This window comes from Pan troglodytes, chromosome 10 (assembly GCF_028858775.2).
Source record: "Pan troglodytes isolate AG18354 chromosome 10, NHGRI_mPanTro3-v2.0_pri, whole genome shotgun sequence".
NCBI classification, from domain to species: domain Eukaryota; kingdom Metazoa; phylum Chordata; class Mammalia; order Primates; family Hominidae; genus Pan; species Pan troglodytes.
This window is the reverse complement of record NC_072408.2, coordinates 14,278,368-14,306,235: the sequence shown is the minus strand read 5'-3', so window position 1 is coordinate 14,306,235 and position 27,868 is coordinate 14,278,368. Positions and strand designations below refer to the sequence as shown.

General features: G+C 48.7%; 1 protein-coding gene, 1 long non-coding RNA gene and 1 other non-coding gene across 7 annotated transcripts; 1 reads left to right on the top strand and 2 right to left on the bottom strand.

Annotated features, from left to right (window-relative positions):
* Positions 1–571: 571 nt before the first annotated feature.
* LOC104001442 (uncharacterized) lies at positions 572–13,046 on the bottom strand. Of its 4 annotated transcripts, XR_010147960.1 has the most exons (7): positions 12,664–13,046; positions 11,020–11,294; positions 9,986–10,369; positions 9,531–9,588; positions 6,375–6,464; positions 6,141–6,208; positions 572–1,119 (listed from the first exon to the last, which is right to left on the bottom strand). It is a non-coding gene; the product is annotated as an uncharacterized LOC104001442 (long non-coding RNA). The 4 variants fall into 4 exon arrangements; XR_010147959.1 differs by lacking the exon at positions 6,141–6,208 and having other exon boundaries at positions 12,664–13,029; XR_010147957.1 differs by lacking the exons at positions 6,141–6,208; positions 12,664–13,046 and adding an exon at positions 12,355–12,484.
* On the bottom strand, positions 2,704–2,810 carry LOC112205082 (U6 spliceosomal RNA). The gene has a single exon (XR_002938946.2). It is a non-coding gene; the product is annotated as a U6 spliceosomal RNA (small nuclear RNA).
* C1RL (complement C1r subcomponent like) lies at positions 12,265–26,651 on the top strand. Of its 2 annotated transcripts, none has more exons than XM_001163902.8 (6): positions 12,265–12,481; positions 13,138–13,366; positions 19,528–19,717; positions 21,667–21,792; positions 21,933–22,007; positions 24,528–26,651. In XM_001163902.8, the coding sequence occupies exons 1-6, from the start codon at positions 12,411–12,413 to the stop codon at positions 25,298–25,300; spliced, it is 1,464 nt and encodes a 487-aa protein (XP_001163902.2). In that variant the 5' UTR covers positions 12,265–12,410; the 3' UTR covers positions 25,301–26,651. The 2 variants fall into 2 exon arrangements, with proteins under 2 accessions (XP_001163902.2, XP_009423011.1); XM_009424736.3 differs by having other exon boundaries at positions 21,886–22,007.
* Positions 26,652–27,868: the final 1,217 nt, after the last annotated feature.

The window sequence follows — 27,868 nt, the reverse complement described above, 5'->3', positions numbered from 1 at the left end:
ACTTGGGCTCCATCCCACTGGGGGGTCCCAAGAGGAGGCAGAGCAACAAGGTCTAGCCGTGTACCCCTCCCCGCTGCCCACCTCTCCCCTCGGCCACCACCTCCCACATGACCCTGACGCCTAGGTGCCCAGGCCTGTATGTTGAAAAGGAGCTCAGGTAGAAGCAGGAAGTGCCTCAGCTCTAAAGCACAAAGGCCATCCCGGGTCCAATCCTGTAACATGGTTGGACCACTTATTGGCAGCAGAGAACTCCTAGAGGCCACCACAGATCTCAAGATCCCAAGAGACAGCAGAGGCATGGCCATTTTGGTACCTTTCCCCCACCCTAATGTCACTCCCTAAGATGCAGGAACCCCATCTGGTCTAGCCTTAAGTACCCCAAGTAAGAGGCCTGGTATCCCCAGCGTGCGGACAATGGAGATGAGGGTGGGAGCTGCCCCTTCCCTCCCCACCCCTCCAGCGGCTCCCTGCTCTTCCACAGGATGCACTTCCTCCCCTAGAGCCTGCTGCTCCCACCTGGCCTGGGACCACTTTTTCTTTTCCTTTTTCTTTTTTCTTTTTTTTCTTTTTTGAGACAGAATCTTGCTCTGCCGCCCAGGCTGGAGTGCAGTGGTGCAATCTCGGCTCACTGCAGCCTCCGCCTCCCAGGTTCAAGTGATTCTCGTGCCTCAGCCTCCTGAGTAGCCAGGACTACAGGCACGTGCCACCAGGCCCACGTAATTTTTTTGTATTTTTAGTAAAGACTGGGTTTCACCATGTTCGCCAGGCTGATCTCGAACTCCTGACCTCAAGCAATCTGCCCGCCTCAGCCTCCCAAAGTGCTGGGATTACAGGTGTGAGCCACCGCATCAGCCGTGAGGCCACTTTCATAACCCCCAACCAGCTCTCTGGGAAGTCTCCCCGGCTCCCTCTCCCTGGTGTAACGCCCTCAGTCATAAGAGTACCCATGCTGTCAGGGTCCCTGGGGACTCACCCTGCACATCCTGGGGCTGTGTCCATGATTATGGGCAGATGAGAATCGGGGAGACCTTGTAGGTACAGCAGGAGGTGAAGGGCAAGAGGTGAGGAGATCTGGTGGGCAAATCCAGGCGCCCTGTGAAGGACTGTGATATAACTGACCTGAGTTTGCATGGAGGACAGAAAGAAAGAAACAAGTGGTAGTCAAGGCCTCTGAGGCCAGGGTGCAAGGAGTACCCAGAGAACCCTGCCTGCCCAGGGGCCAGAATCGGCACTCTCCAGGCCTGCCCCCTCTCCCCAGACCTCAGCCAACAGGATGGCATTGCTCTGTGGGAACCTGTGCTCCATGCTGAATATGCACCCCTACTAGAGGCCACTTAGGTACTGGGGGTATAAAACGTAGCTGACCTTCCACACTCACCTTTCCAGCAAAAACAAGAAGGACCTCCATCTTTCTCAAGGGCTTCTTGACCCACCATCTAGCTGGGGGTGAGCCTCCTGCCTCCCCCTACCCCACCCTTTCCCAAGCTGCCTTCCCTCTGCCCTCACTTTACTCTGGCCACCAGGGAGAGGAGGCAGCTCTCAGAGCCTCTGTTCTTGTTCCCCGTGGGCAGTGCCCAAGCAGAAGGTCACCAGCATAGCCAGGCCATTGGGTTCATGGACAAATCACTTGCCTCAGAGGCTCTAGAGGAACGTAAAATGCCACCCAAAATTGGGAAGCAGTGCTGCATAGTGGCCAGGCATGAAATGCCCCCTATTATTAGCTGCAGGAGTATATACAAATCGCCAGCCTTCAGCAGATGAGCCACATTGGCCAGCCCACAAGGCAACACCAAGAGTATTTCCTTCCTGCTGGGAATTTTGTGAAGATTGCATGCACACTCAGCAGAGGACCTGGAGTGGAGTGCGCCCTGACAGATGCTGGCTATCATTACTTGCACTATTCCCTGCCTCTTCACCTGATGATTGAAATTCTCTTAACTAGAAGCAAAGCCTTGTGTTCTTCAGCTAAGGACAAGGCATCAAGTGCCACTACCCTTGAGGTTACACAGTGACATATTTACACCAAAGTGTAAGTGACACATACCAGAGAATGGGGGCTAGTGTAGCCATCACCTTGCTGTCCAGGCAGGTAAACCATCTGGGGGTGACAAGGATGAAGGGGAGTTGCCTCCCCAAGGGATCCATATCCAGAGTCTCTCATTGCACCCCACCCCCCATCCCCAGAGAAGGGTGCCTGGGCTCCCCGGGACAGCATTGCCCTCCAGAGCCCCTGCTGCCACAGCCACTCTAGCCTTCCCACCCATGGAGAGAAGGCTTCAATGCAGGAGAAAAGGGATGACGCAGGGACAGCTGCCCAGCCCAGTGCTACTGCAGTGATGGCTGCACAGTCATCAGCTCCATCCACCCCGACCCCCCAGCCCTTGGGACCCCCCCATCCCCCACAGTACGTACTGAAGCTATCTCATTCAAGGTGCCAGGCAGCAGCAGCAGAGGCCACATCCCAGACCTGGACTCCCCCAGTCACCAGCTGCAGGTACTGCCACTCTCCCTTAACCCTCCCAGCTGCTCCCCTCCTCCCTATGACAGCTGAATACAGGAACCAGCGCCCTCCCCCTGCCCTGGAGCTTCCTCATGCTTCCCTCTTCTTGAGAGGCCTCCACCCTCCTGGCTGGTCTCCTGCAGGATATCTCACCATCTTTCTTCTTCCTCCTCCTCCTCCTCCTCTTCTTCTTCTTCTAAAACGATTTTTAAAAACACTTCATGAATTTGCATATCATCCTTGCACAGGGGCCATGCTCATCTTTTCTGCATCCTTCCAATTTGAGTATATGTGCTGCTGAGGCGAGCATATCCCATCGCCTTTCTACACCAGCAGAGCTCCAGCTTCCCCTCCATTCATGCCTCAGTATGTGCCCACACCCCTGCCCTACAGATGAGTCATAGATGGAGGGTCTACCTCAATGTGAATGGAACAGTTTTTCCTCCACGCAGGTGTGCATATCCCACACGATTCTGTCTTGCATGCACTTCTTCAGTGTACGGTGCGTGTGCCTATTGTCGTGTGGCCTCTCCATCCTCTGTTCTATACAACTGCTGAGAGCCAGCATCTTCCTTTCCCTCTCTGTACACAGAACAACAGCGGTGGCATCTTCCTTGACCCAGGCAAGTGGCACAATGCAGAGCTAAAGGCACCGCTCGAGGAGTCGTGTAACCTTAGGCGAATTCTTTCACTTCTGTGTGCCTGTGCTCCCTCCCAGGCCTGGTCCCGATCCACCTTCTGTCTTGTCTTTCCCACCTGCTCCTCCTCTTGGATTCCTCTCCCTTCCCGGCTGTTTTCGGAAGAGGCTCGCTCATATCCTTGACCCAGCTGTAAGGAAACTATTGTCACCCTTAATGCAACTAAAGCTTATCCTGCTGGGTCCTCATTGGAGCAAGAACCCACAGGGGAAGGGGCAGCCAGGTGGCAAAGCCCCCACCCCAGCCTGTCTCCCCACCACTCCTTCTTTTCTGAGAAGCACGGGTGGGACAAGGTGGGCCTCTTGAATGAGGGTTTATTAAAGTCTTGGAGGAAACAAAAGGGAAACAGAACAGAGAGTTATATTCACCCTGATTATCTGAGGCAGAAATGCAGCCTCAGCCATGAACATATTGAAGGAAGGGATAGTCCAGTATGTAACAGACGCACCCTGCTATTGGCAAGCAAAGCACAGATGGAGTGAATTTAAAGAGTCCTTTACTAAAGGACTTTGTTTCAGGACGAAAGTCCACACAGAGCCCACAGGGTGTGGGAGATCTGAGATCTGGAACTGGGATCTCTGGGCTCTGAACTTGTTCTGTTGGGCAATCTGCTGATGGAGACCTTGTCTTCGAGTGTCAGGATACACACTGTGGTCAGCTTCCCCTAGGTTGCAAAGGGCATTCTATCTGGGACTTGTCTTCCCTGCTCATCTGCTCTCCTTTTCAACAGCTTGTTGGTTCTTTTGAAACCTATGCTGTCTTCCCAAAGCCCTATCTCCTATTGTGTTGGCCTCCTGTAAGCCATGCTTTCATCTGTCCAGTCCTGCTCTTGGTGGGATGAACGAGAGGCCGCTACAGATCTCAAGGTGGAGGAGGAGAGGGTCAGAGCCCCCAAAGATACTCTGGATTTGGGTAAATGCACCTGAAATACAACCATATCCAGCAAAAATAACATCCTGCTAGCTGATCATCTGCACTTATTGTACTAAAATAATACATCTACTTCTATGAGAACCAGCATCCGAGACAGCCACCAACAATACCTGCTTCCCAGTATTCCTATCCTTGTGATGTCTCCTTCCACATCGGGTTGTCTGTGTGACCAATGGAATAAGGCAGAAATGATGCTACGTCACTTCCAAGGCTGGCTTATAAAAGACACCGTCACCTCTGCCTTGTTCTTTCCACCTTGGGTCACTCTGGGGAAAGCCAGCTGCTATGCCGCGAGGACACTCAAGCGTCCTATGAGGAGGGCCATGTGGCAGGGAACTGAGGCCGCCTGCCCACATCCATGTGAGTGACCATCTGGAAGCAGACCTCCAGCCCCAGTCCCGCCTCTGGAGGACTGCAGCCTGCACCTGGACCAAAGCCTTGTGAGAGACCCTGATCCTAAACTACCCATCTCAGCCGCTTCTGGATTCCTGACCCACAGAAACTGTGTGAAATAGTACATACTTGCTGTTTTAAACAAAATGTGGGAGTGACTTTTTACAAGCAGACAGATAACTGCAACATAGTCTCAACCTTGAATTTCATTGCAAATGACGCCCTCCTGACCATAACCTCAATATTCGCTAAGTGGGCAGAAGAATGGGGTTGGGGGGTGGGGGCAGTAGATGACTTCGGGCAGTAAAAATGTGTCCAGTCACAAAAAGGCATGACTCCATCCTCAGTGCTCACAGCCCTCCCATCCTAGCTCTAAGCTAGACCCTTCCACGAGTCTAGAGAGTGAAGTTCAGAGGCAGGCAGCTGCCCCCTTTCCCTTCCTCTTTGAGGCCCACCCACCTGAGTCCTGTCTGAGGACTGCCTCTCCCCTAGGTAATTGTTAAAAGGAATGTCCAGCATCTTCAGATGGTACCCTGCTCCTTTCAAAGTTGTGTGACCTTACTCTGTGGCTTCAAAAGGACAAAGACATCAGAATACAACTCAATGCACCTCACGCCATTAGACAGCATGAGTGACCAGCCACAGGGAGGATATATCAGACAGCACCAGATCTTAGCTGGTAGGAAGCTGATTGACAAGTTCTGTGGAGGACAGAGCAGCAGAGCCCTGAAGTCCACAGTAATAAGGGGAAGATGGTGTTCTAGACACACCAGCAGGGAAGAGCCAAACCTGGATGGTCAGTTTGACCTCCCAGGGTAAGGAGCCTCTGGGTCTTCTCTACCTCTCCCAGGACCACCACAGTGAAACTAGAGCCAGAGGGTTCTTTGCTGAAAAGAGGGTGAGGGAGATGGAGAGATGCAGATGAGAGGAGGCTTTGTGCAGAAGCCATCAGGTTTTGCCATATCTAAAGCCTGGAAAAAGGAGGATACCAGCTGATAGGATTTGGCTCTATGTCCCCAACCAAATCTCATGTGGCATTGTAATCCCCACGTGTTGGAGGAGGGACCTGGTGAGAGGTGATTGGATCATGGGGGCAGTTTTAATGGTTTAGTGCCATCCCCCTAGTGCTGTCTCCCGATGGAATTCTCATGCGATCTGGTTGTTTAAAAGTGTGTAGACTTCTCCCTTCTTCTCTTTCTCCTGCTGCCATGTGAAGAAGGTCCTTGCTTCCCCTTCGCCTTCTGCCATGATTATAAGCTTCCTGAGGCCTCCCAGTCATGCTTCCTGTTAAGCCCGCAGAACTGTGAGTCAATTAAACTTCTTCTCTTCATGAATTCCCCAGTCTCAGGTAGTTCTGTATAGCAGTGTGAGAATGGACGAATACAGCAGCGAAGGTGGTACAAGGGCTTTCTGTTCCACTGTGCTCTTCCTGAGTCAGAACCTTTGGGCAGTCCCCAGCCTGCCACCTAGGGACTTCTGCTGCCACCCAGGAGAAGCAGAATGCCCACCAGGCCCAGATCTGCTACCACTTCCAGAAGCCCTGTTACTAAATGATAGGCCCCAGGTGAGGACCAGCCAGGCCCTCTCCAGGGCAGGATCCTTCTCCTTCTACTCACAGAGCTGCTCTCTACAACCAGGTACCAACAGTGAGGAGGCGGTCACATGGCAATGATCAGGCTTCTCACTAGAGAATAGTAAATGGGGCAGGGCCGTGTTCAGACCCTCAAACTCTACCCAACCCCATCTCCCAGATGCACCTGTCTACCACCCGCTTCTCTTCCTCCCTGCACACCTTGAAAACTCCAAAACCTGGTGCATACTCCCCACTCTGCCCCATCCCAAGAACTCACCCACAGACGCAGGTGGACACCTAGATGTGCTGAGTCCTAGGGCTGCCACAGCCTGCAGGACAAAATTCCTCCCTCAAGGAACCCACAGCCCTGTGGGAAAGACAGACACACGGGCAGGAGGTTATCATGCATCAAGAGTCCATGAGCACAGGGAAAGTCATTTTCTCTGAGTCAAAGAGGGCTTCCCAGAGGAGAGGACATGGGGAGAGAGGTGAGTAAAAATGGCCGGCATCCAGGGCATGAGTACTACATGCCGAACGCTGACTCTTCTCAGGAACCCAAGCACAGGTTATTGTCCCCATTCTACAGATAAGAAAACTAAGGAACAGAGAATTTTAAGTAATTTGCCAAAGGTTATACATGAAATAAAAGACAGAGATGGGATTTGAACCCAAACAGATTGGAGCCTGACCACCCAACCCTCAGTTTCTCCACCTCGCCCCTATTGACATTCAGGACCAGGTAACATTTTGTTGTGGGACCTGCTGCCTTGTGCACTAGGATGCTTACCAGCATCACTGGCCTGTATCCACTAAATGCCAGTAATGGAAAAAAAGAAATCTCTAGATATCATCAAATATCCCCTGGGGAGCAAAACTGCTCCTTGTTGAGTACCACTGATCTAACCATTTTGCTATTCTATTCTGCTTCCTAAGCAAGTAATGATATTTATTGTTTGCCAGATGACAGGCACTGCCCTAAGCAATTCTGGTTATTAACTCATTTAACCCTCACACCAACCTTCTGGTGTGGGTACCGTTGTCCTCATCCTTGTTCTTCAGATGAGGATGTTAAGAGGCACAGAGAAATTATGTAAGCTGGCCTTGGTCACCAAACTTTTAAATGGTAGAGCCTGGGTTTAAACCTGGTGAGTGTGGCACACAAGCCCCCTCCTTTAAGCAGCATGTTATGCTGATGACTGAAGAACACGGCATTGGTCGGGGAGTCACACATGCAAACGCAAGGCGTGTTTGTGAAGCCATAGCATCATGACCGCGCCTGGAACACACATGCGAGGCGGCAGCGGTGGAGAGCGAAGCCAGAAAGTCATGCAGAGCCTGATTATGAAGGAAGAACCTGACGAGACAAACAAGTGGCTGGGGCTTCATCTCATGGATCAGGAGGCACAGTCATTGAAAACTTTTAACCTGGGAAGGGGCACGATTGATTGAGATTTTAGATACTGGCAGAGTAGGGAGGATGGGCTTAAGGGCTAAACCTAGTGGCTGACACTCCGTTGGGGTTGAGCTAGCCACTGCCTAGGTGTCCATAAGGCATGGAAGTCAAGGCCCTAACATGAAAGCCTGAGATAACTTGGGGGTGGAGGAGTGTGACCCATCAGGGTCACCCCTCTGCCCTGGGCTGTCCACATCTCCACTGGCCATGCCAGACAGAAGCAAAGGGTCCCAGTCTGGCTGACTCAGCCGCCTCATCACCCCTGCTGCTCTTCACCTCGCTCCTGTATCTCCCTCCTCACCTGGCACTGGGCACAAAAGCCCCCACGTGTCCCAGCCCAGGGCAAGGTATCTAGAGATAAGACAGGGAAGCTGTGGACAGGAATGGCTCGTGCTGCCCCAGACTCCTCTGCCTGGGCTCTCCTGTGGCTGTTTGGATTCCAGGAGAGGGCAAGCTCCTCTCTAAATGCTGGGGGCTCATGAAGGCTGCGGAGAAACTCCCTGGCCAGGAAGCCCCAAGGCGCTTTCTGTTGTCCTGCCCTTCCCCTTTCAGGACAGAAGGGGGCAGCACCAACACGATTTTCAAAAATAAAACCAAAAATAAAGTCACTGGAGCACCCCAACCTTGTTTGCCCAGTTAAGATTGGAAAGACCCATGCCTGGCCTAAGTTTATATGCAAGGACAAAAACTTCTTCATTAATCATGTGGATTAAAGATGCCGATTAAAGGATCCATCCCCTCATTCTCTACTCCTGTCTGGCTCAGAAAGGACCATCTGGTCACAATTATAATTTCAGATACATTTATTTTGTAACTATCAAAGTTATTAAATAATATTACAGAAGTTTTACTAAACAGAGCAACATGGTTTAAATCATCCACAACCCCATACTCTAATAGGAAGCAGTTATTTTAGATTTTTCTCACGGGTGCTTTCTATATTTGTAAACATGGTATCCTTACAATTTGGTAGCTTGCTACCTTTACTTAGCATGCCAAGAATCCCAGCTCCCTTACCTGCACTTGGGGGCCTTAACATAGAGCTGAGGTGGCCTATGCTCTTTAGGGACGCTTGGGTAAGGGAAAGGGAACTGAAGTAAATGATTGAGGTGTTAGCAATAAGGTGACCAACTGTCCTGGCGTGTCGGGGAACTTAACTGGTTTTAGTGTTGAAAACCTCATGTCCTAGGAAACCCTCATTCCTAGACAGACCAGGATGATTTCTAATAGGTTACCCTATTAGAAAAAAGTCCCCCCAAATTCAGACATCCATTTTCATTCCTACGTCGGCCTTTCAGCTATACTTCTTTGCTTTTTTCTACTAGTAGTCACCCTAGGGCAACTATTCTCAAACTTTATACCCTTAAAAAATTATTGAGAACTCCAGAGAGCTTTGGCTTATGTAGGGTATATCTATTAATAGTCACTGTACTAGAAATCAAAATTGAGAACATTTTAAATCACAAAGATACACAAGCACGCATCCCGCTCGCTGCCACGGATGAATCATTGCACATCACGTAGCCTCTGTAAATCCACCATGTACCATGAGAGAATGAGAGGGAAAAAAGCAACGAACATCTGAGTATTTTTATGAAAGTCATTTTGTTACCTCACAGACCCCGTGAAAGGATCTTAGGGCCTGTGGGTCTTCCCACACCACAGGGTGGAGACCCGCTGCTCTGGGAATTAGTCTGCATCCTAAACTCCAGTTTTCTCAGTTCCTATTGTACCACTTCATGTGAAATGAAGGAAACTTGTAACCATGAGTCCACCCCCTTGTCCTCTATACCAGCAGTCCCCACCCTTTTTGGCACAAGGGACTGGCTTCATGGAAAACGGTTTTTCCACAAACGAGGGATGGGGCCAGAGGGAGATGGTTTCAGGATAGTTCAAGCACATTACATTCATTGCATGTTTTCTTTCTATTATTATTGTTATTGTAATATATAATGAAATATTAATAATTATACAACTCACCGTAATGTAGAATCAGTGGGAGCCCTGAGCTTGTTTTCTTGCAACTAGACGGTCCCATCTAGGGGTGATAGGAGACAGTGACAGGTCACCAGGCATTAGATTCTCATAAGGAGCACACAGCCTAGATCCCTCCATGCATAGTTCACAATAGGGTTCGTGCCCCTATGAGAATCTAATGCTGCTGCTGCTGCTGCTGACAGAAGACGAAGTTCAGATGGTAATGTGAGTGATGGGAAGCAGCTACAAATACAAATGAAGCTTTGCTTGCTCACCACCACTCACCTCCAATACTGGTCCACGGCTCAGGGGTTGGGGACCCCTGCTTTATACTACAGTCTTCATATATATTACAGCTACATATGTTATAAACCTCACAATACAATGTTATAATTTTTGCCTGGAACAGTTTTACATATTTTAAAGACATTAAAAAGAAAATCGTATTTTATATTTACCTTCAAATTTACCGTTCTTCTTATTCCTGTCTGCAGCTCTGCTCTTCCAATTTGAGACAGCGTCTCACTCTGTCATCCAAGCTGGAGTGCAGTGGCACCATCATGGCTCACTGCAGCCTCCATCTTCCGAGCTCAAGCAATCCTCCCACCTTGGCCTCCCAAAATGCTGGGATTATAGGCGTGAGCTATCGTGCCCGTCCTAAAGAACTTTCTTTAGCGCTTCTCATAGTGGAGGTCTGCTGGCGACAAGAATCTCTGTTTTCTTTTATCTGAAAATAGCTTTATTTCATCTTCATTCTGGAAGAATACTTTCACTGGAAAAACAATTCTGAGTTGACTTTTTTTTTCCTTCAGCATTTTAGAGATATTCCACTGTCTTCTGGTCTATATTGGTTTGATGAGAAAAGAGTGACATTGAAAATATTGTTCTGTCTATTCTTTAGGATGGGATTAAAAAAAAGAAAAGATTTTCTCTTTGTCTTTGGCTTTTAGCAGTTTGACCATGATGTGCCAAGGCATGCCCTTTTTTTCATTGACCACTCTGCCCGTTAGAGACGAGGTCCCAGTGTAGGGGAGGTGGTGCTGAAAACACAGCGGGGCACAGCTCAGCCCTAGCCCACAGGGGCCTGCAGTGACCAGCTATGCACAGAGCCATCAGCTCCTTCTCCAGTCTCACATCACCAGCCATTCCTCCCCTTGCCCTTGACCCTAACTCATGCTGCAGCCACACACACCACCTAGGTGAGACCAAGGTGGGCCCTCATATTCAGAGTGCTGGATTACCCCAAACAGGGACCACATCCAGACCCTGGACTGCCCAGTCACCTGGGGCTGCCGGTGCATCACTGCCTCCCCACCCTCTTGGCTCCCTGTGCTCTTTCTCACCCAGCCTCACTCCAGCACTTTAACCCCTATCCATTTAGGGTGACCACCAGTCCTGGCTTGCCCAGAAATTCTCTCATTTTAAAACTGAAAGCCTCATGTCCTGGGAAACCCGTCGGTCCCATGCAAATCAGAACAGTCGGTCACCCTACCTGTCCTGGAGTTTCCTTCCAAGGCCTTACTCCTCCCTCCTCCAGCTCATCTCCAGGAAAGTCTTCTCAGATGGGCTAGCCTGGGTTTTCCAGTTCCTGCCCCACTTAGCAAACAAGGAAATAATGCTCTGAAGGGAAACGAGGGGTGGACTCCCCAATCCTGATCTGAGTCTTGGCTGGTTTCTTCTTAACACATGGGTCTTGGGATTGGTACCATTGTTCACTCTTTGGCTGCATCTCTGGCTCCCAAGGTGCTCCAGGTGACCCTAAGAGTTCTACGAGAGAGCAGGTTTCAATGGTCTCAGGGGAGGAAAGAAGTCCTAGTCAGAGAGGCCCACTCCTCGAAGATGGGTATGGGAGATCATCCCCAGTTGTGTTTGGGGTTGGGGTGTGGCAGACAGGTAGCCTTGATCTCAAGACTGTACCTGAGACATTGCATCTGTCCTGGCCATCACTCTCTTATCATCTCCTTGTAGCCATAGACTGTGGCTCTCCTAAATCTCTCTAGCCTAGAAAAACCAAAGATGTAGAGCACACCCTGTTTGGGTCTGTAACTTGCCTCCATATTACTATATGCAAAATGGGGGAAGCAATAGATTCTTCTCTGAGAGGTGTGTGTGCGCGCGCACATGCATTTGTGTGTGCATGCAACGTAAGGCCTTCCACACACCTGCCTTCTCTGAGGACAGGACCACCCATCTCCATAAGAGCCTTCTGGCCTCCTACCAAGCTGTGGGTGAGTGTCCTTCCTCGGGGAGCGGTGAGAGCAGGCAGGGGCTCTAGTATCTGCCTAAAGAAGCTTGAGTGACGGCTTGAGTGATGACTGGGACTAGGGACTGAGGGACACCTGGGCTCAACCCCAGCCCTGACCATGCTGGACAAGCAGCCTCCAGAGGTTGTGAATAGGATTCAAAAGACCACCTAAGCGCATGTCCCCCACCCCTGCTTGGTGAGGAGGGAAAGGAAGAGAAAGCTCAAGTTCAAGGATCACAAACTTCAATTCTACAAGAGGGAGGCTCCCAGGGTATGTCGTGAACGGAAAGGTCGGGGAGGAAGAGACATGGCTGATTGAAGGCAGCAGCCATAACTCACAAGGAGCCATCCTACACACATGGCAAAAATTAATGTCAAATAGTACAAAAGGGTCGAGTCAGTGCCCTGCCACCCTGACCTCTGAGGGCCAGCGAGGTTTTTGGACGTTTTTCCCCTAAGCTGCGGCGGGCCCGCTGTTCCTGAGTCAGACGGCAGGTGGCGCTCAGCCCGGAGAATTGGAGAAGGGGACTGTGGAGTTGCTTAACATTTCCAGGAACTTCCTCCTCCCCCACCGGCCTTCACCTTTTGTTCCCTATCCTGGGCCAGTTCTCTCGCAGGTCCCAGATGTCCAGTTCCAGATGCCTGGACCCAGAGTGTGGGGGAAATATCTCTGGAGAAGCCCTCACTCCAAAGGCTGTCCAGGCGCAATGTGAGTGTGGCCCCGGCAGAGGAGGAGGGAAGAGGACGGGAGGGGAAGAGAAAGGGTGTGTGGCCGCAAACCCTCCCTCCCCCCACCCTACCCCCCCCCACACACACATCCCCCACATACACACACACCACACACACACACACACACACACACACACACACACCTCCCCTACATACACACACCAGCACCAGCAGCAGCAGCAGCAGCAGCACAGCAGATATTCCATGGGGAGACTGAAATTTGCCTGTGGCCTCTAGCACCTTCCCAGAGGGTGGTCGGGGGATATTTACGGCAGACCCTCACTCGCCCCACCATTGCTCCCTCGGATCCCAGGGTGGGATGGGATCTGCTGAAGCAGAAAGCACCCCCCTCCTTTGGATGAGACTCTCCTGGGAGATGAGCAAAGGTGATGTCTTCGGAGGATGGAAAACCCACAATCCTAGAGCTCAGGCTGCGCGGGAGGCTGTAGGGATTGGGGTGAGGAAGGGGAGCAAGGGAGGAGACGGGAAGTGCCCGGGCCTCAAGGGTGAGGCCACAGCTTCTAGCCCTGCCTCGCGAGGCCTCTGAGTCCTAGCGCGGCTCCCCCGCTCCTCCCACACCCACAGGCTTCCGGCCATAGCTGCGCGGCCCCACCTTGCCCTCCCCCCAACTCACAGGTGGTGGCTGCTCCTCTGGGGAGTCCTCCAGGCTTGCCCAACCCGGGGCTCCGTCCTCTTGGCCCAAGAGCTACCCCAGCAGCTGACATCCCCCGGGTACCCAGAGCCGTATGGCAAAGGCCAAGAGAGCAGCACGGACATCAAGGCTCCAGAGGGCTTTGCTGTGAGGCTCGTCTTTCAGGACTTCGACCTGGAGCCGTCCCAGGACTGTGCAGGGGACTCTGTCACAGTGAGCTGGGGATGGGGGGGTCCCGCCAGGACTGTGGCCAGGGAGATTCCCGGGGTTGTGGGAAGTGGCGGTGCCCTGAATCCCCCATCTGGAGGAGGGATGAATTTTCCATGTAGGGGCAGTCGGGCTTGGCTTACCGGGGAGCAGTGGTGGACCCCAGGACACAGCCTCCCACCAGCGCCTCCGGGGCTGCCATCTGGGCCCCACAGAGCAAAGAGGGCAGCAAGCAGGCCCTGCGTTTGGAAGACTTACGAATGGACACACAAATCTTGCAAATCTATGGAGCCAGGGGCAGGGACGCACATATTGGTTGTTAAAAATATGTCATCATGTATTTGTTGAGTGCCTGCTCTATCAGGTGAGGAAGCTGGACACAAATAATAACAAAAGATTAAGTCACCGTTCACACTTACCTTGGAAGAGCTATTACAAAACTTCTAACGCCAAAGCCTTATTCAGAATAAGGACATTTTAAAAACAGTACTTGATGGAGTGATGCAAGCTTGCAGTCCCAGCAGTATAGTCAGGAGACTGAGGCTGGAGGATCAGAGGGCTGGAGCCCAGGGTTCAAGGCCAGCCTAAGCAACATGGCAAGACCCCCATCTCAAAAATAAGTAAATAATAAATAAAAATAAAAAGAGCACATTATCTTTTGATTTAAATTTTATTTATATCAAAATGACATAAATTTTTGAACTTTATTTTTTAATTTTAAATTTTTTAATTATTATGGATACATAATAGTTGTAAGACTTTTTGTTTTTTAATTAAAGTTTTCTAAGGCTGGGCGCAGTAGCTCATGTCTGTAGTCCCAGCACTTTGGGAGGCTGAGGCGAAAGAAGCACTTGAGCCCAGGAATTTGAGACCAGCCTGGGCAACATAGCAAGACCCCATCTCTACAAAAAAATTTAAAAATTAGCCAAGTGTGGTGGCACACACCTGTGGTCCCAGCTACAAGGGACGCTGAAGTGAGAGGATCACTTGAGCCTGGAAGGTAGAGGCTGCAGTGAGCTCTGATCATGACACCGTACTCCAGCCTGGGTGACAGAGTGAGACCCTGTCTCCAAAAAAAAAAAAAGTTTTTAAAAAAGGTTTATGAATAACAGCAGTCTCCAAGCTGTTCCTCCCCGCCCCTGAGTGCTGCTCCTCAGGAGCAGTCATTTGCCAATTCATGTAGCTGTTTCATCTGGTCTTTAACATCACATGTATAAATAACATGCTTATTTGTCTTTCATTTTTACGTATTTTCTATTAATGCTCAACTACAGTATAGAAGATAAGGACTAGCTTTATCTGTCTTCAGTCTTCACCACCCACATTTCCCCTCCTCATTCTGCCAGTTTACCTATATTATCATTTTTAAATCTTTATTCATTATTTACATTATTATGACTGTAAAATATTCACATCTGAGCACATAGCATAAAATAATTATATTTCTTTTCTTCTCCAACTTTTGGGTTTCCTAGGAGTCAATAGTTACATGGAGTTTTTTTGTTTTGTTTTGTTTTGTTTTTTGGTGGGGGGTGTTTGTTTTTGTTTTGCTTTTTAGTTTGCTTAGTTGTCTCTGTAACTAATCTCACCAGACTCTTAACCAGGAGTGTAAATCTTCTTCTGAAATACTCAAGCATGAATTTCAGTCTATCGGTCCTCCTTTTAATTGGTGACATCCCTCCTGAAGATCTCTCGATTTATTTTCACAGCCTGAGTTCTTTGCTCTCTAAGCCGTCACACATTCTGGGAGTTCTCTTCTCCCTCTTTCTGGGGATTTCCTTTACCTGTGCTGAACCTGAATCCCATACCTTTCTCTTTTTTGGTTTACTCTCCCATTTTGGAGGAGCACCTTCACCAGTGGCTTCCTTAGAAAGGATATTTTAGAATGAATTTTAGAAGATCTTATATATGTCTAAATGTCTCAGTTCTACCCTCACAGTGGATGGATAGTTGATCTGGGTATAGCATTCTAGATTGGAAACATTTTTCTTCCAGAATTTTGATGATATTGCCTTCTAGGTCTAGACCTTGTTAAGAAGTTTGATGCTCTTATCATTCCTAATCCTTTGTTTTCTCTCTCTAGAACTTTTGGAATATTTTCCTTATTACCAGTATTCTGGACTTTCATTATGATGTCTCTTGATACACGTGGTTTTTTACTCATTGTGCAGATTTCTTTTAATCTAGAGCCTCTTTTAATCTAGTCCTTCAATTCTAGGAATGTTCTTGTGCTATTTTTTAAATAATTTCCAGATATCTCATTTCCTTAGTTTCTCTTTCTCCTATAATTCAGCTGTTGTATGTTCTAGATTGATTCTCTAGCTTTGTTATCTGTTTTGTTCTATTTACCATCTCTTTTGTTCTACCTTCTGGGAAATTTTCTCATCTTTAAATCCCAACCTTTTAGTTAATGGTTTCTTTCCACTGACATATTATTTCATTTCTAAGGATTCATTCCAATTTTCTAAATGTGCCTTTTTATAGAGTATTGTTCTTGTTTCATTGATGCAGTATCAACTCCTTTCCCTCCTTTGGGATTATTTTTAGATGTTTCTTCTGTTCTCTACAGTGGGTCTATTTCATCCAAGTTCTTTTTTACCGTTTGTCTGTTTTGGTCTCTGCTTTTTTTGTGTTAGAGACTTTCCTACGATATCTGATAATACTTGGCTGTCCATTCATATTTAAGGCCGGGCGTGGTGGCTCACATCTGTAATCCCAGCACTTTGGGAGGCCGAGGCAGGCAGATCACCTGAGGCCAGGAGTTTGAGACCAGCCTGGCCAACATGGTGAAACCCCGTCTCTACTAAAAATACAAAAATTAGGCAGGCATGGTGGTGTACGCCTGTAATCCCAGCTACTTGGGAGGCTGAGGCATAAGAATCGCTTGAACCTGGGAGGTGGAGGTTGTAGTAAGCCGAGATCAGGCCACTGCACTACAGCCTGTTGGGTGCAGAGTGAGTCTCTGTCTCAAGGAAAAAAAAAAAAGAGTGGAGCACTAAAATACTGATTGGAAGTTCTGTGTGGATAGCTAAAATTTGTCAAATGATAGGTTTGAAAATAGGGTTATCAACAAGGTGACCTAAATGTGCCACTGGGGGCCTCCCAACTGTCAGGATGTAAAAGCATTTTATTTGGGGGCAGCCAGTTTCCCCTGAGAGGACTCCTGCAGATTCCAGCTCAGGGACCCCAGCATTCTGGTCAACAAGCTGAGAAAAGGGCCTGGTGGAGGGAGATGCAGCTCACTGTTTGGCAGATAGACTTTCACTTAATCCTTCTGTTTTTGGTACAGTGAGTCCTCACTTAAAATCATCCATAGGTTCTTGGAAAGTATGACTTTAAGAGAAATAACATAGAATGAAACCAGTTTGGCCATAGAGCTAATTGATATAGACAAGAGTCAAGTTTCTACAGCAATTACTGATCACAGAAACATCAGCAAACCTCTAAATAAAGACCCCAAACACTTCTAATATTAAATATTGAAATACATGTGAACTATGCCTACATGTAAGAAAGGTTAATAAAAACGAGTAAGATTATTTACCCAATTATTCCAGTTTGGGGTCACGGGTGGCCACAGCCTGTTGCAGCAGTTCAGGATGCAAGGCAGGAACCAGTGCTGGACAGGACACCATCCTGTTTCAGGACGCACTGACACACTCATACTCACTCACACTGGGACCGTGGAGACATGCCAGGTCGCCTAACAGGCACAGCTTGGGATGTGGGAGGAAACCAGAGGACCTGGAGAAAACCACTGAAGACATGGGAAGAATGTGCAGACTTCACCCAGACAGTGGCCCCGGACACGGGGCAATATTTTTTCTCGTCAACGTCATAATGAAACGACGATGTTATTCATGGACCTGCTGCACTGGCCTTCGCCCCCTCTATCAAGTGTGCCGCGGGGCCTCAAGTCCAGGGTTTCTTGTTAAGCTCATGCCTTCTGCCAGGGTGGGCCAGAGGGAGTTGCCTGGGTGCACAGAGATTCTAGGATTCTGCAGCCTCCCTCACAGGCTTCTGGTCTGCCATCCCCGTGCCAGCCCTTCCCTCATCCCTATCTTGATTCCCCCAATTTTTAAAACTTCCCCTGGTTCTGTGATGAGAACCTGCTTGCTTTATGTTGGCTCCCATCATTGCAAACTCAAGTTATCACTTGCATCTCCACTCCATCTTCCAAAGTGTGTTGACACCTGTCATCTGCTGTCATCCTCTCTCCCTTTTTTGTCCTTGGTTATGTGTACCATTTTATCCCTTTGCTGTCATACGACTGGGGTTGAGATGGGAGAGGAAATACATGCATGCATTTATTGCTTCAGACTTAACCAGTCAGGATGATACTTTGTTCAATTCAGCCTATGTCTGTTGAGCACCTACCATAAGTCCCGTTCCTCTTAAATCATGGAGATTTTTAATCCTGGCCTTTTTTCTTGTCATTGAGAAACTTCAAGTTCAGAAAAAGGATTCCTCCCAGAATAAGTCACACACACACCCCCCTCAAATGCAGAATTCAGCACACTATAATCTAGTTTATTTTTTTACTTGTCAGCGTCCTCAGCCACTGCTCCTCGGGAGCAGAACTGTGCCTTTGTCATATCTGTGTCCCTAGCACCTAGCACAGTATCTTACACATAGTACACAATCAGTAAATGTGTTAAAGGAATAAGTGAGACAGTGAATAAAATGCAAGCTTATGTGTGTGCAGGACACACAACATAATGAATTTTGAAGGAGCAGGTATTGAGTATCCATCCTCACCACTGCTCTTAGTGTGGACTCTGGAAGATGCCATAGAACATGCTGGAAGAGGCCACACAGACCATTATATAGGAGAGGAAACTGAGATCTTGGGTGCTTCAGAAACTCCCCATTTCACACATGGAATTAGTAGCAAAGTCTAGAATTTAAGGGTCTTAGGACTCAGTCCTGTGTCCACTCTACTTTCCTAGTTAGAATCCTAAGCAATTGTATTTCGCTAACAATTCAGGGAAAAGGGCAAAAAGAAAGCTGGAGGGTTTTACAACCAAGTAGAGCAGTTGAGCACCATTTCCTACATCAAATTGCTTCTTCCCCAAAAAGCAGGCCTCTTAAATGCCAGGAGTTACATTTGCTGATATTCTAAGCAAAAGACCAGTATTGGGATTTGTCTGAGCCAGGTATTTGGGGCGATTGAGAAATTTTCTTCATCGCAAATTTTACCCAGTTACTCTGATCATAATGACATGGTCTGGATGAAGTCTTGAATGAATTTGGGACTTGTGGAGAATGAGGGAATGGAGAGCTAGCAAAAACCTAGGATATATGGATCAGTATGAAAACCAGAAATAAAATGAGCTAAGCAGTGAGCTGTGTGCCTGGAACAGAGATGAAGCAGGAAGCATGGCCCCTTCCTTGAGTTAAGGAACCCACAGGAAGGGATTTGAGCAGAGGCGAGACAGTCAAAAGGGCATTGAAACAGAGACAACCTGCCCGATGAAGCAACACCATCCAGTGCAGCTGGACTGTGGACACCTGTGTCCTTAGGTTTTCATACATTGTGAGAGCTTCGTTTACAAAGTGCATGGGATAAGAGGAGGGGCACCCCAAAAGAAGGAAAGCAGGAAAAGGCAGGGACCCCAGAGGCTCAGTCTCTGCAGAGGGTATTGCTGCCTCACAGATGTTGGCCAAAGAAAGTTACTCAGAGAAGTGGAAGGTGATGGGATGGGCTTTGGGGATGGAGGAGAAGCTGGATGGGAGGGGCTTATGCCCATGTTCATTGAGTCAACGCTGTGGTGCTGTAGGTACCACGCTGAGCACCAGGAACTCAGTGGAGAAAAAGACAGAAGTAGTCCTTGCCTTCTTAGAATGCATAATCCAGTGACTCCTATGGGAACCCTGGTGTTCCCAAGGAAGTTCTTAAAAGAAGGAAAATATAGTGGGTTATATGAAATAATTATGGTAGGCTAAAGAAACATGGTAGTATGTGGTTATGTCTGGAAGAAACTCAGGCGTCAATAATGGAACCAGAAGCTAGTTGAGGAAGCCTCTGTGAGGTGCCTTCTGAGCCCCAGAGGGGCACGGCCCGTCTAGATGGGGCAGGAGTCACACCGAGGATGTGCCCCTGTGACGCCAGCAGCGCGGATTCACCCCACACCTATCTGCAGCCTCACTCCTCCTCCCGCTTTCAGATCTCAGCCGGCGGGTCGGATCCAAGCCAGTTCTGTGGTCAGCAAGGCTCCCCTCTGGGCAGGCCCCCTGGTCAGAGGGAGTTTGTATCCTCAGGGAGGAGTTTGCGGCTGATCTTCCGCACACAGCCTTCCTCGGAGAACAAGACTGCCCACCTCCACAAGGGCTTCCTGGCCCTCTACCAAACCGTGGGTGAGTGTCCGTCCTGGGGGTGCAGGGAGGGAGCCTCTGTTCCCAGCCATGACCCTGGTATCTTCAAGCCTTAAGTGGAAGCTTGAGTGACAGCTGAGGCTGGGGACTCAGGGACACCTGGGCTGGACCCCAGCCCTGCCCCTGCTGGCAAGCAACCCTATTAAGAGACAGCCGTTGCTCAGCCCCCAGCGGTTGTTTCCATGCAGATTTACAGGCCCAGTGTTTGCAGATCATCTCATTTTTAAAGAGATGCCAAAAATCCAGATTTTTAAGTAAAATTATAAATTTTCAAATGATGACTCAGATTTGTTTTTGAAAGATAAATACTGGCTGGAGGCAGTGGTTCATGCCTGTAATCCCAGCACTTTGGAAGGCCAAGGCTGGAAGATTGCTTGAGGCCAGTAGTTGGAGACCAGCCTGGGCAACATAGTGAGACCCCGTTTCCACAAAAAAAATTAAAAATTAGCCAGGCATGGTGGTGCACACCTGTAGTACCAGCTACTCAGGGACTGAGGGGGAGGATTGCTTGAGCCAGGGAGTTTGAGGCTGCAGTCAGCCACAATCATGCCACCGTACTCCAGCCTGGGAGACACGGAGAGACTAGAAGAGAGAAAGAGAGGAAGAGAGGAAGGAAGGAAGGAGGAAAAGGGAGAGGGAAGGGAAGGGAGGGAAGAAAGCGAGAAAGGAGAAAGAGGGAAAGAAAGAAGGGAGGGAGGGAGAGAGGGAAAGTAAGAAGGGAAGGAAGGAGGGAGGGAGGGAAGGAAGGAAAGAAGGAAGGAGGGAGGGAGGGAGGGAAGGAAGGAAAGAAGGAAGGAGGGAGGGAAGGAAGGAAGGAAAGGAAGGAGGGAGGGAAAGAAGGAGGGAGGGAGGGAGGGAAGGAAGGAAGGAAGGAAAGGAAGGAAAGGAAGGAAGGGTGCACATGATAAAATATCATTTTTTTAAGTATGCTAAAAAGTAAGTCTTCCTCTGATCTCTGGCTCTTAACTCCTGGCTGCCCTCCCCAGAAACAACTGTGTTCTCCATTTCTTGGATATTCTTCCTAGGAAGAGGATAAATTGTGTGTGTCTATATTGCAAGTGTTCTAAACGTGGCATTTTTCTACTGAATAATATATCTTAAAGATCATCCCATTCCATATGGACAGCACTAACTCATTTATTTTTTATTTTTTATTTTATTTATTGTTTTTTGAGACAGAGTCTCGCTCTATCGCCCAGGCTGGAGTGCAGTGGCACAGTCTCTTCTCATTGCAACCTCTGCCTCCTGGGTTCAAGCGATTCTCCTGCCTCAGCCTCCTGAGTAGCTGGGATTATAGGTATGCCACCACACCCAGCTAATTTTTGCATTTTTAATAATGGTTTCACCTTGTTGGCCAGGCTGGTCTCAAACTCCTGACCTCAGGTGATCTGCCTGCCTCAGGCTCCCAAAGTGCTAGGATTACAGCCGTGAGCCACCGCACCTGGCGAACTCGTTATTTTTAATGACCACATAAAATCTCCTTGATTGATGTGTCATAATGTATTTCATCAGCCCTCCTGATAGATACTTTGCTGCCACACATAGTGCTACTGTGCATATCCTTGCATTTACATCTTTGAGCACATGTGTGAGAATATCTTTAGACTAAATTTTTAGAAATGGAGTAGGTTAAAAAATATTTGCATTTTAAATGTTGATATTGCTAAACTTTTCTCCAAAACGGTTTTGCTAATTTACATACCTACCAAACATATATGGAAGTGCCTGTTCCCCCCACCCTGCTTGTCACAGTTATCTTCAAACTCTTTGAGTGTTGTCAATCTGATCAGTGAAAACGAACTCAAATGTTTTTAAAAAACTAAAAATAAAAAATAAAACACTGTGCAAGTCAAACCAAGTATAGCCATGGGCCAGAATCAGCCCCTGGGTTGCCAGTTGGCAAGTCTGTGCTAGGTGCTGTTTTCCTATAGCTGTGAACTATAGTCAGCCCATCAGCGAGGCCAGCAGGGGCTCTGAGGCCATCAACGCACCTGGAGACAACCCCGCCAAGGTCCAGAACCACTGCCAGGAGCCCTATTATCAGGCCGCGGCAGCAGGTGAGTCCCCACCTGCCGAGGGGTGGCTTCCATCCACCTCATTCCCACCCAAATGCCTGACACCCTCTGAGCACCTGCTTCGTTAACCAACAGCTTCAACTCTGAGCCTATTTCTTTGCCTCTCCTCATTTATGCCACAGGGGCACTCACCTGCGCAACCCCAGGGACCTGGAAAGACAGACAGGATGGGGAGGAGGTTCTTCAGTGTATGCCTGGTGAGTAGCCACCTGCTAGCACCATTCCCCCAACAAGCCTCAGCTGCAACTGGGACCTACAGGACACAGGGGTTAAAGGAAAGCCTTAGAATAGAAAGGAAGATAAGAAGCAGAAGGTGAGGAAGAAGAGGGCAATCAAGAAGGCCCAGAAAAGAACAGGCAGGGAGCTTGTTCCTCATTCTTCAGGGGTCAAGATATATCTGAGGAAAAGCATGAAGGACGTTCATGAGATGGACTAGAAAAGGAGGAAGAGAGACCAACAAGCTGAAGTAACAGAAAACCCTCTTTTTGTGCCATACATTTTAAGGATATACCAACAGGCTCTCTATTCCTAAAATATCTCCCTACCTAGATGCCACACAGTGCCAGACAGTCAACCATTTTAAAAAAAATTATTGAGATAAAATTCATGGCTGGGTGCAGTGGCTCACTTTTTTTTTGGGGGGGGGGGGGTGGGGGGATGGAGTTTCTCTCTTGTCGCCCAGACTGAAGTGCAACGGCACAATCTTGGTTCACTGCAACCTCCATCTCCTGGGTTCAAGCGATTCTCCTGCCTCAGCCTCCTGAGTAGCTGGGATTACAGGCACCTGCCACTATGCCCAGCTCATTTTTTTATTTTATTTTATTTTATTTTATTTTGTATTTTTAGTAGAGACAGGGTTTCACCACGTTGGTCAGGCTGGTCTTGAACTCCTGACCTCAGGTGATCGACCCCCCTCAGCCTCCCAAAGTGCTGGGATTACAGGCTTGGGCCACTGCGCCCAGCCTTAACCACTTTCAACAGTACAATCCAGTAATGTTTAGTGTGTTCGCAATGTTGTGAAACCATTACCACTAATTCCAGAACATTTCCATTACCTTCCCCAAAACAGCCCAGTACCTCCAACTCTCCCCTGACAACCACTAATCTTCTGTCTCTATGGATTTGCCTTTATGGATTTTATATCAGTGGAATCATATAATGTGTGGCCATTTCTGTCTGGCTTCTTTCAGTTAGCGTAATGTTTTCAAGGTTCATTCCTGTTATAGCATCCATCAGTATTTCATTTTTATGGCTAAATAATACTCCTTTCTATGGATACACCATTTTGTTTATTCATTCAACTGGTGGACATTTGGGTTGTCTCTATTTCTTGCCTATTATGAATGATGCTGCTATGAGCATTTGTGTACAAGTTTTTATGTCAACATACGTTTCTAAATCTCCTGGGTATATACCTAGCAGTAGACTTGCTGGATTGTATAATAATTCTGTTTAACTTTTTGAGGAACCACCAAACTGTCTTCAACAGCAGCAGCACCAAGTTACATCTCACCGGCAATACATGAGGGTTCAAGCCCACCATTTTTGAGATCCACACTTTTGAATGAAAGCATTGCCTTCTTTTGTTTTTTGTTTGTTTGTTTTGAGACAGAGTCTCGCTCTGTCGCCCAGGCTGGAGTGCAGTGGCGCGATCTCGGCTCACTGCAAGCTCCGCCTCCCGGGTTCATGCCATTCTCCTGCCTCAGCCTCCCGAGTAGCTGGGACTACAGGCGCCCGCCACCACGGCCGGCTAATTTTTTTTTTTGTATTTTTTAGTAGAGACGGGGTTTCACCGGGTTAGCCAGGATGGTCTCGATCTCCTGACCTCGTGATCCGCCCATCTCGGCCTCCCAAAGTGCTGGGATTACAGGCGTGAGCCACCGCGCCCGGCCGAAAGCATTGCCTTCTTAACCCAATCTGATCCACGGAAAACTCTAAGGGTAGCCTGAACGCTCGCAGTGCTTTGAGGATGGGTTGGAGGGCAGGTGGTAGTGGGAGATGTTACAAATGAGGAAGTGACACAAAACTGAGGCAGGAGGCACTGAAACAGACTCTGCCTGTAGTATGGGGGCCCAGGATGGTCCAAACGAATGGCTTTAATGCCTCTGAGGAGGCAGGAAGGAGAGCTCTGCAGAACCAACCCCAAACATGTGCTCATCTGTGCTCCCTACCCTCAGTCCACTGTCCTGAGTCCCATGCAGGATGGGTGCCCCGTACACTTGGCATTGATTACCTGCCCTTGTCTGCCCACATGGTCTACACCGTGGGTCTGCATCAGTATAAGAGTCCTGATCCCGGCCAGGCGCGGTGCCTCACGCCTGTAATCCCAGCACTTTGGGAGGCAGAGGCGGGTGGAACACTGAGGTCAGGAGTTTCAGACCAGCCTGGCCCACATGATGAAACCCCGTCTCTACTAAAAAATACACAAAAATTAGCCGGGCTTAGTGGTCGGTGCCTGTAATCCCAGCTACTCGGGAGGCTGAGGCAGAATTGCTTGAGCGCAGGAGGCGGAGGTTGCAGTGAGCCGAGATCGCGCAAGTACGCTCCAGTCTGGGCAACAAGAGCGAAACTCGATATCAAAAAAAAAAAAAAAAAAACGTCCTGATCCCAGAGCCTCTTCCCGCGTCCCCTACCACAGCACTTCAGAGAAGCAGGTCTTTAGTCAGTGTGTCTAGATGCAGCTGCTGACTGTCACCCCTACCCCTCCTCTCTCCCAGTCTGCGGACGGCCAGTCACCCCCATTGCCCAGAATCAGACGACCCTCGGTTCTTCCAGAGCTAAGCTGGGCAACTTCCCCTGGCAAGCCTTCACCAGTATCCACGGCCGTGGGGGCGGGGCCCTGCTGGGGGACAGATGGATCCTCACTGCTGCCCACACCATCTACCCCAAGGACAGTGTTTCTCTCAGGAAGAACCAGAGTGTGAATGTGTTCTTGGGCCACACAGCCATAGATGAGATGCTGAAACTGGGGAACCACCCTGTCCACCGTGTCATTGTGCACCCCGACTACCGTCAGAATGAGTCCCATGACTTTAGCGGGGACATCGCCCTCCTGGAGCTGCAGCACAGCATCCCCCTGGGCCCCAACGTCCTCCCGGTCTGTCTGCCCGATAATGAGACCCTCTACCGCAGCGGCTTGTTGGGCTACGTCAGTGGGTTTGGCATGGAGATGGGCTGGCTAACTACTGAGCTGAAGTACTCGAGGCTGCCTGTAGCTCCCAGGGAGGCCTGCAACGCCTGGCTCCAAAAGAGACAGAGACCCGAGGTGTTTTCTGACCATATGTTCTGTGTTGGGGATGAGACGCAAAGGCACAGTGTCTGCCAGGGGGACAGTGGCAGCGTCTATGTGGTATGGGACAATCATGCCCATCACTGGGTGGCCACGGGCATTGTGTCCTGGGGCATAGGGTGTGGCGAAGGGTATGACTTCTACACCAAGGTGCTCAGCTATGTGGACTGGATCAAGGGAGTGATGAATGGCAAGAATTGACCCTGGGGGCTTGAACAGGGACTGACCAGCACAGTGGAGGCCCCAGGCAACAGAGGGCCTGGAGTGAGGACTGAACGCTGGGGTAGGGGTTGGGGGTCGGGGGTTGGGGGAGGCAGGGAAATCCTATTCACATCACTGTTGCACCAAGCCACTGCAAGAGAAACCCCCACCCGGCAAGCCTGCCCCATCCCAGACAGGAAGCAGAGTCCCACAGACCGCTCCTCCTCACCCTCTACCTCCCTGTGCTCATGCACTAGGCCCCGGGAAGCCTGTACATCTCAGCAACTTTCGCCTTGAATGTCCTTAGAACCGCCTTCCCCTACTTCATCTGTTGACACAGCTTTTATACTCACCCGTGGAAGAGTCACCTTCTCACCCGCTATTAGAGTATGGAGGAAGGGGTTTTCATTGCATTGCATTTCTGAAACATTCCTAAGACCCTTTAGTTGACCTTCAAATATTCAAGCTATTCTGCAGCTCCAAGATGCAATTATAGAAACAGCTCCTTTTTTATTTTATGTCCTCTATATGCCAGGTGCTTCACCTGTTATTTCACTTAATCCTCATACCATATTTGCAAAGGATGTGTTATTATCTATGTGTGACAAATGAGGAAACTGAGGCTCAGGGGATAAAGGGACTTGCCCAAGTCCCACAGCTGGTGTGTGACTGCAGAGACTGTGCTCTTCCCAGTGTGCTGCAATACTTCTCAACCCTCCTCTAACCTGCTGTGTCACCCGCTTTCCCTCCCAGCCCCCACATCCTTACCATTTTCCCTCCCTGGGAATTCCTGCTTCTGCAAAAATGGTATCCTCTGGCTCACACTTTCCTAATGGCCCCATCTCCTGCAGAAGCCAGGTGAGCCCAGCACTGGACTGAAGTTCTTGCAGACACCCCACCTGTGCCTCTATCATCAGAGGAACTGCTCCACCTGAGAGGACCAACTCTTTAATTTTTAGTAAAACCTGGAGGTGATGGGCCGGGCGCAGTGGCTCACGCCTGTAATCCCAACACTTTAGGAGTCCGAGGTGGGTGGATCACGAGGTCAGGAGATCCAGCCCATCCTGGCCAACATGGTGAAACCCCATCTCTACTAAAAATACAAAAATTAGCCGGGCGTGGTGACACGTGCCTGTAGTCCCAGCTACTCGGGAGGCTGAGGCAGGAGAATCACTTGAACCTGGGAGGCGGAGGTTGCAGTGAGCTGAGATCACGCCACTGCACTCCAGCCTGCGGACAGACCGAGACTTCATCCCCCCCCCAAAAAAAAGATTGGAGGTGATTTACAGTGAAAGACACAAATAAAATACAACTGTTCAATGGAAATAGAAAATAAACACCATAAAAGAGAGAAGAGAGGTAATTTGTTAGCATCAAGAGTCAAGTTGCTATATGGTCAAAGGTTAAATTTATCTCTAAAAAATGGCAGGATTCAAAGTTGTACATACATGTGATTACTTCTGTTTTTTACACCCACATACAGTACAAAAGATTATTAAAAATATTCCCAAAAGGCAGGTGCAATGATGCACACTTATACTCCCAGCCACTCAGGAGGCTGATGCAAGAGGATCGCTTGAGCCCAGGAGTTCAAGTCCAGCCTAAGCAACAGAGTGAAACCCCATCTCCAAAAATATAATAATAATTCTCTCAAAATACTAAACAGAGGTGGTTTTATTGATAAGATTTTGGCTGTTTGGTTTTCCACTATTCTCTATTGGCTAAAATTTGTTTAATGAGCATGAAATGTTTTTATTTTATTTTGCTTATTTTTATGATTGAAAAAAATGATACGAGTTTCTCCCTGCCAAGGCAAAAAATATATATATATATACCTATATTTATATGTGTATGTCTAGATCTATATCTCTACATCTCCATCGCTGTCTCTAAGTCTAGAGATAGAGATATAGACAATGAGAGAGAGAGGGAGGTAAGAGATAGAGATGATGGAGATAGATGAGCTAGTGATAGAGACATATCCACAGAGGAAAACCTACCACTACTTTAAGAGAGAAATCTTTTTCCCAAGAATCAAATCCTTAAAGGAACAAACACTGTAACCGACTATATCCTCAATAATTGTTTTAAAACAAATGCAGCAGCATTTCATATGGCATTTTTTTCCTTCTTGGTATAAGTCAAGGACAAAACAAAGTCAAGGACATAACAAAAATGTGTGAGTAAAGGTTATTTTGAATGGTTGGGCAGAGTGGAGACAGGGCTGGGACTGAGCTAATGACATCCAGGTTTGCCGCTCTCCAAGCGTGTTGCACAATGCCAACGCAGAACTGAGAATCCCTAGGATGGACGGAAGAGCTTCAGCTAAGACTTACCTCCTTACCTGTTCCTTCTGCCTCCATTATGAACATACAGTGCATGCGCGTGCACGCGCGCGCACACACACACACACACACACTGCTGCTAGGATATTAATGTGCAGTTTGTTAGACAAGATTCCCCTTCCTTCTCCCCTATCTTTTGTCTTTCCTGATCTAACAAGGCTGTGGATCATATGCTGATCCCATCACAGACCAGCCCTCCGTTAGGTTCAGTCCTCAGCTCTGA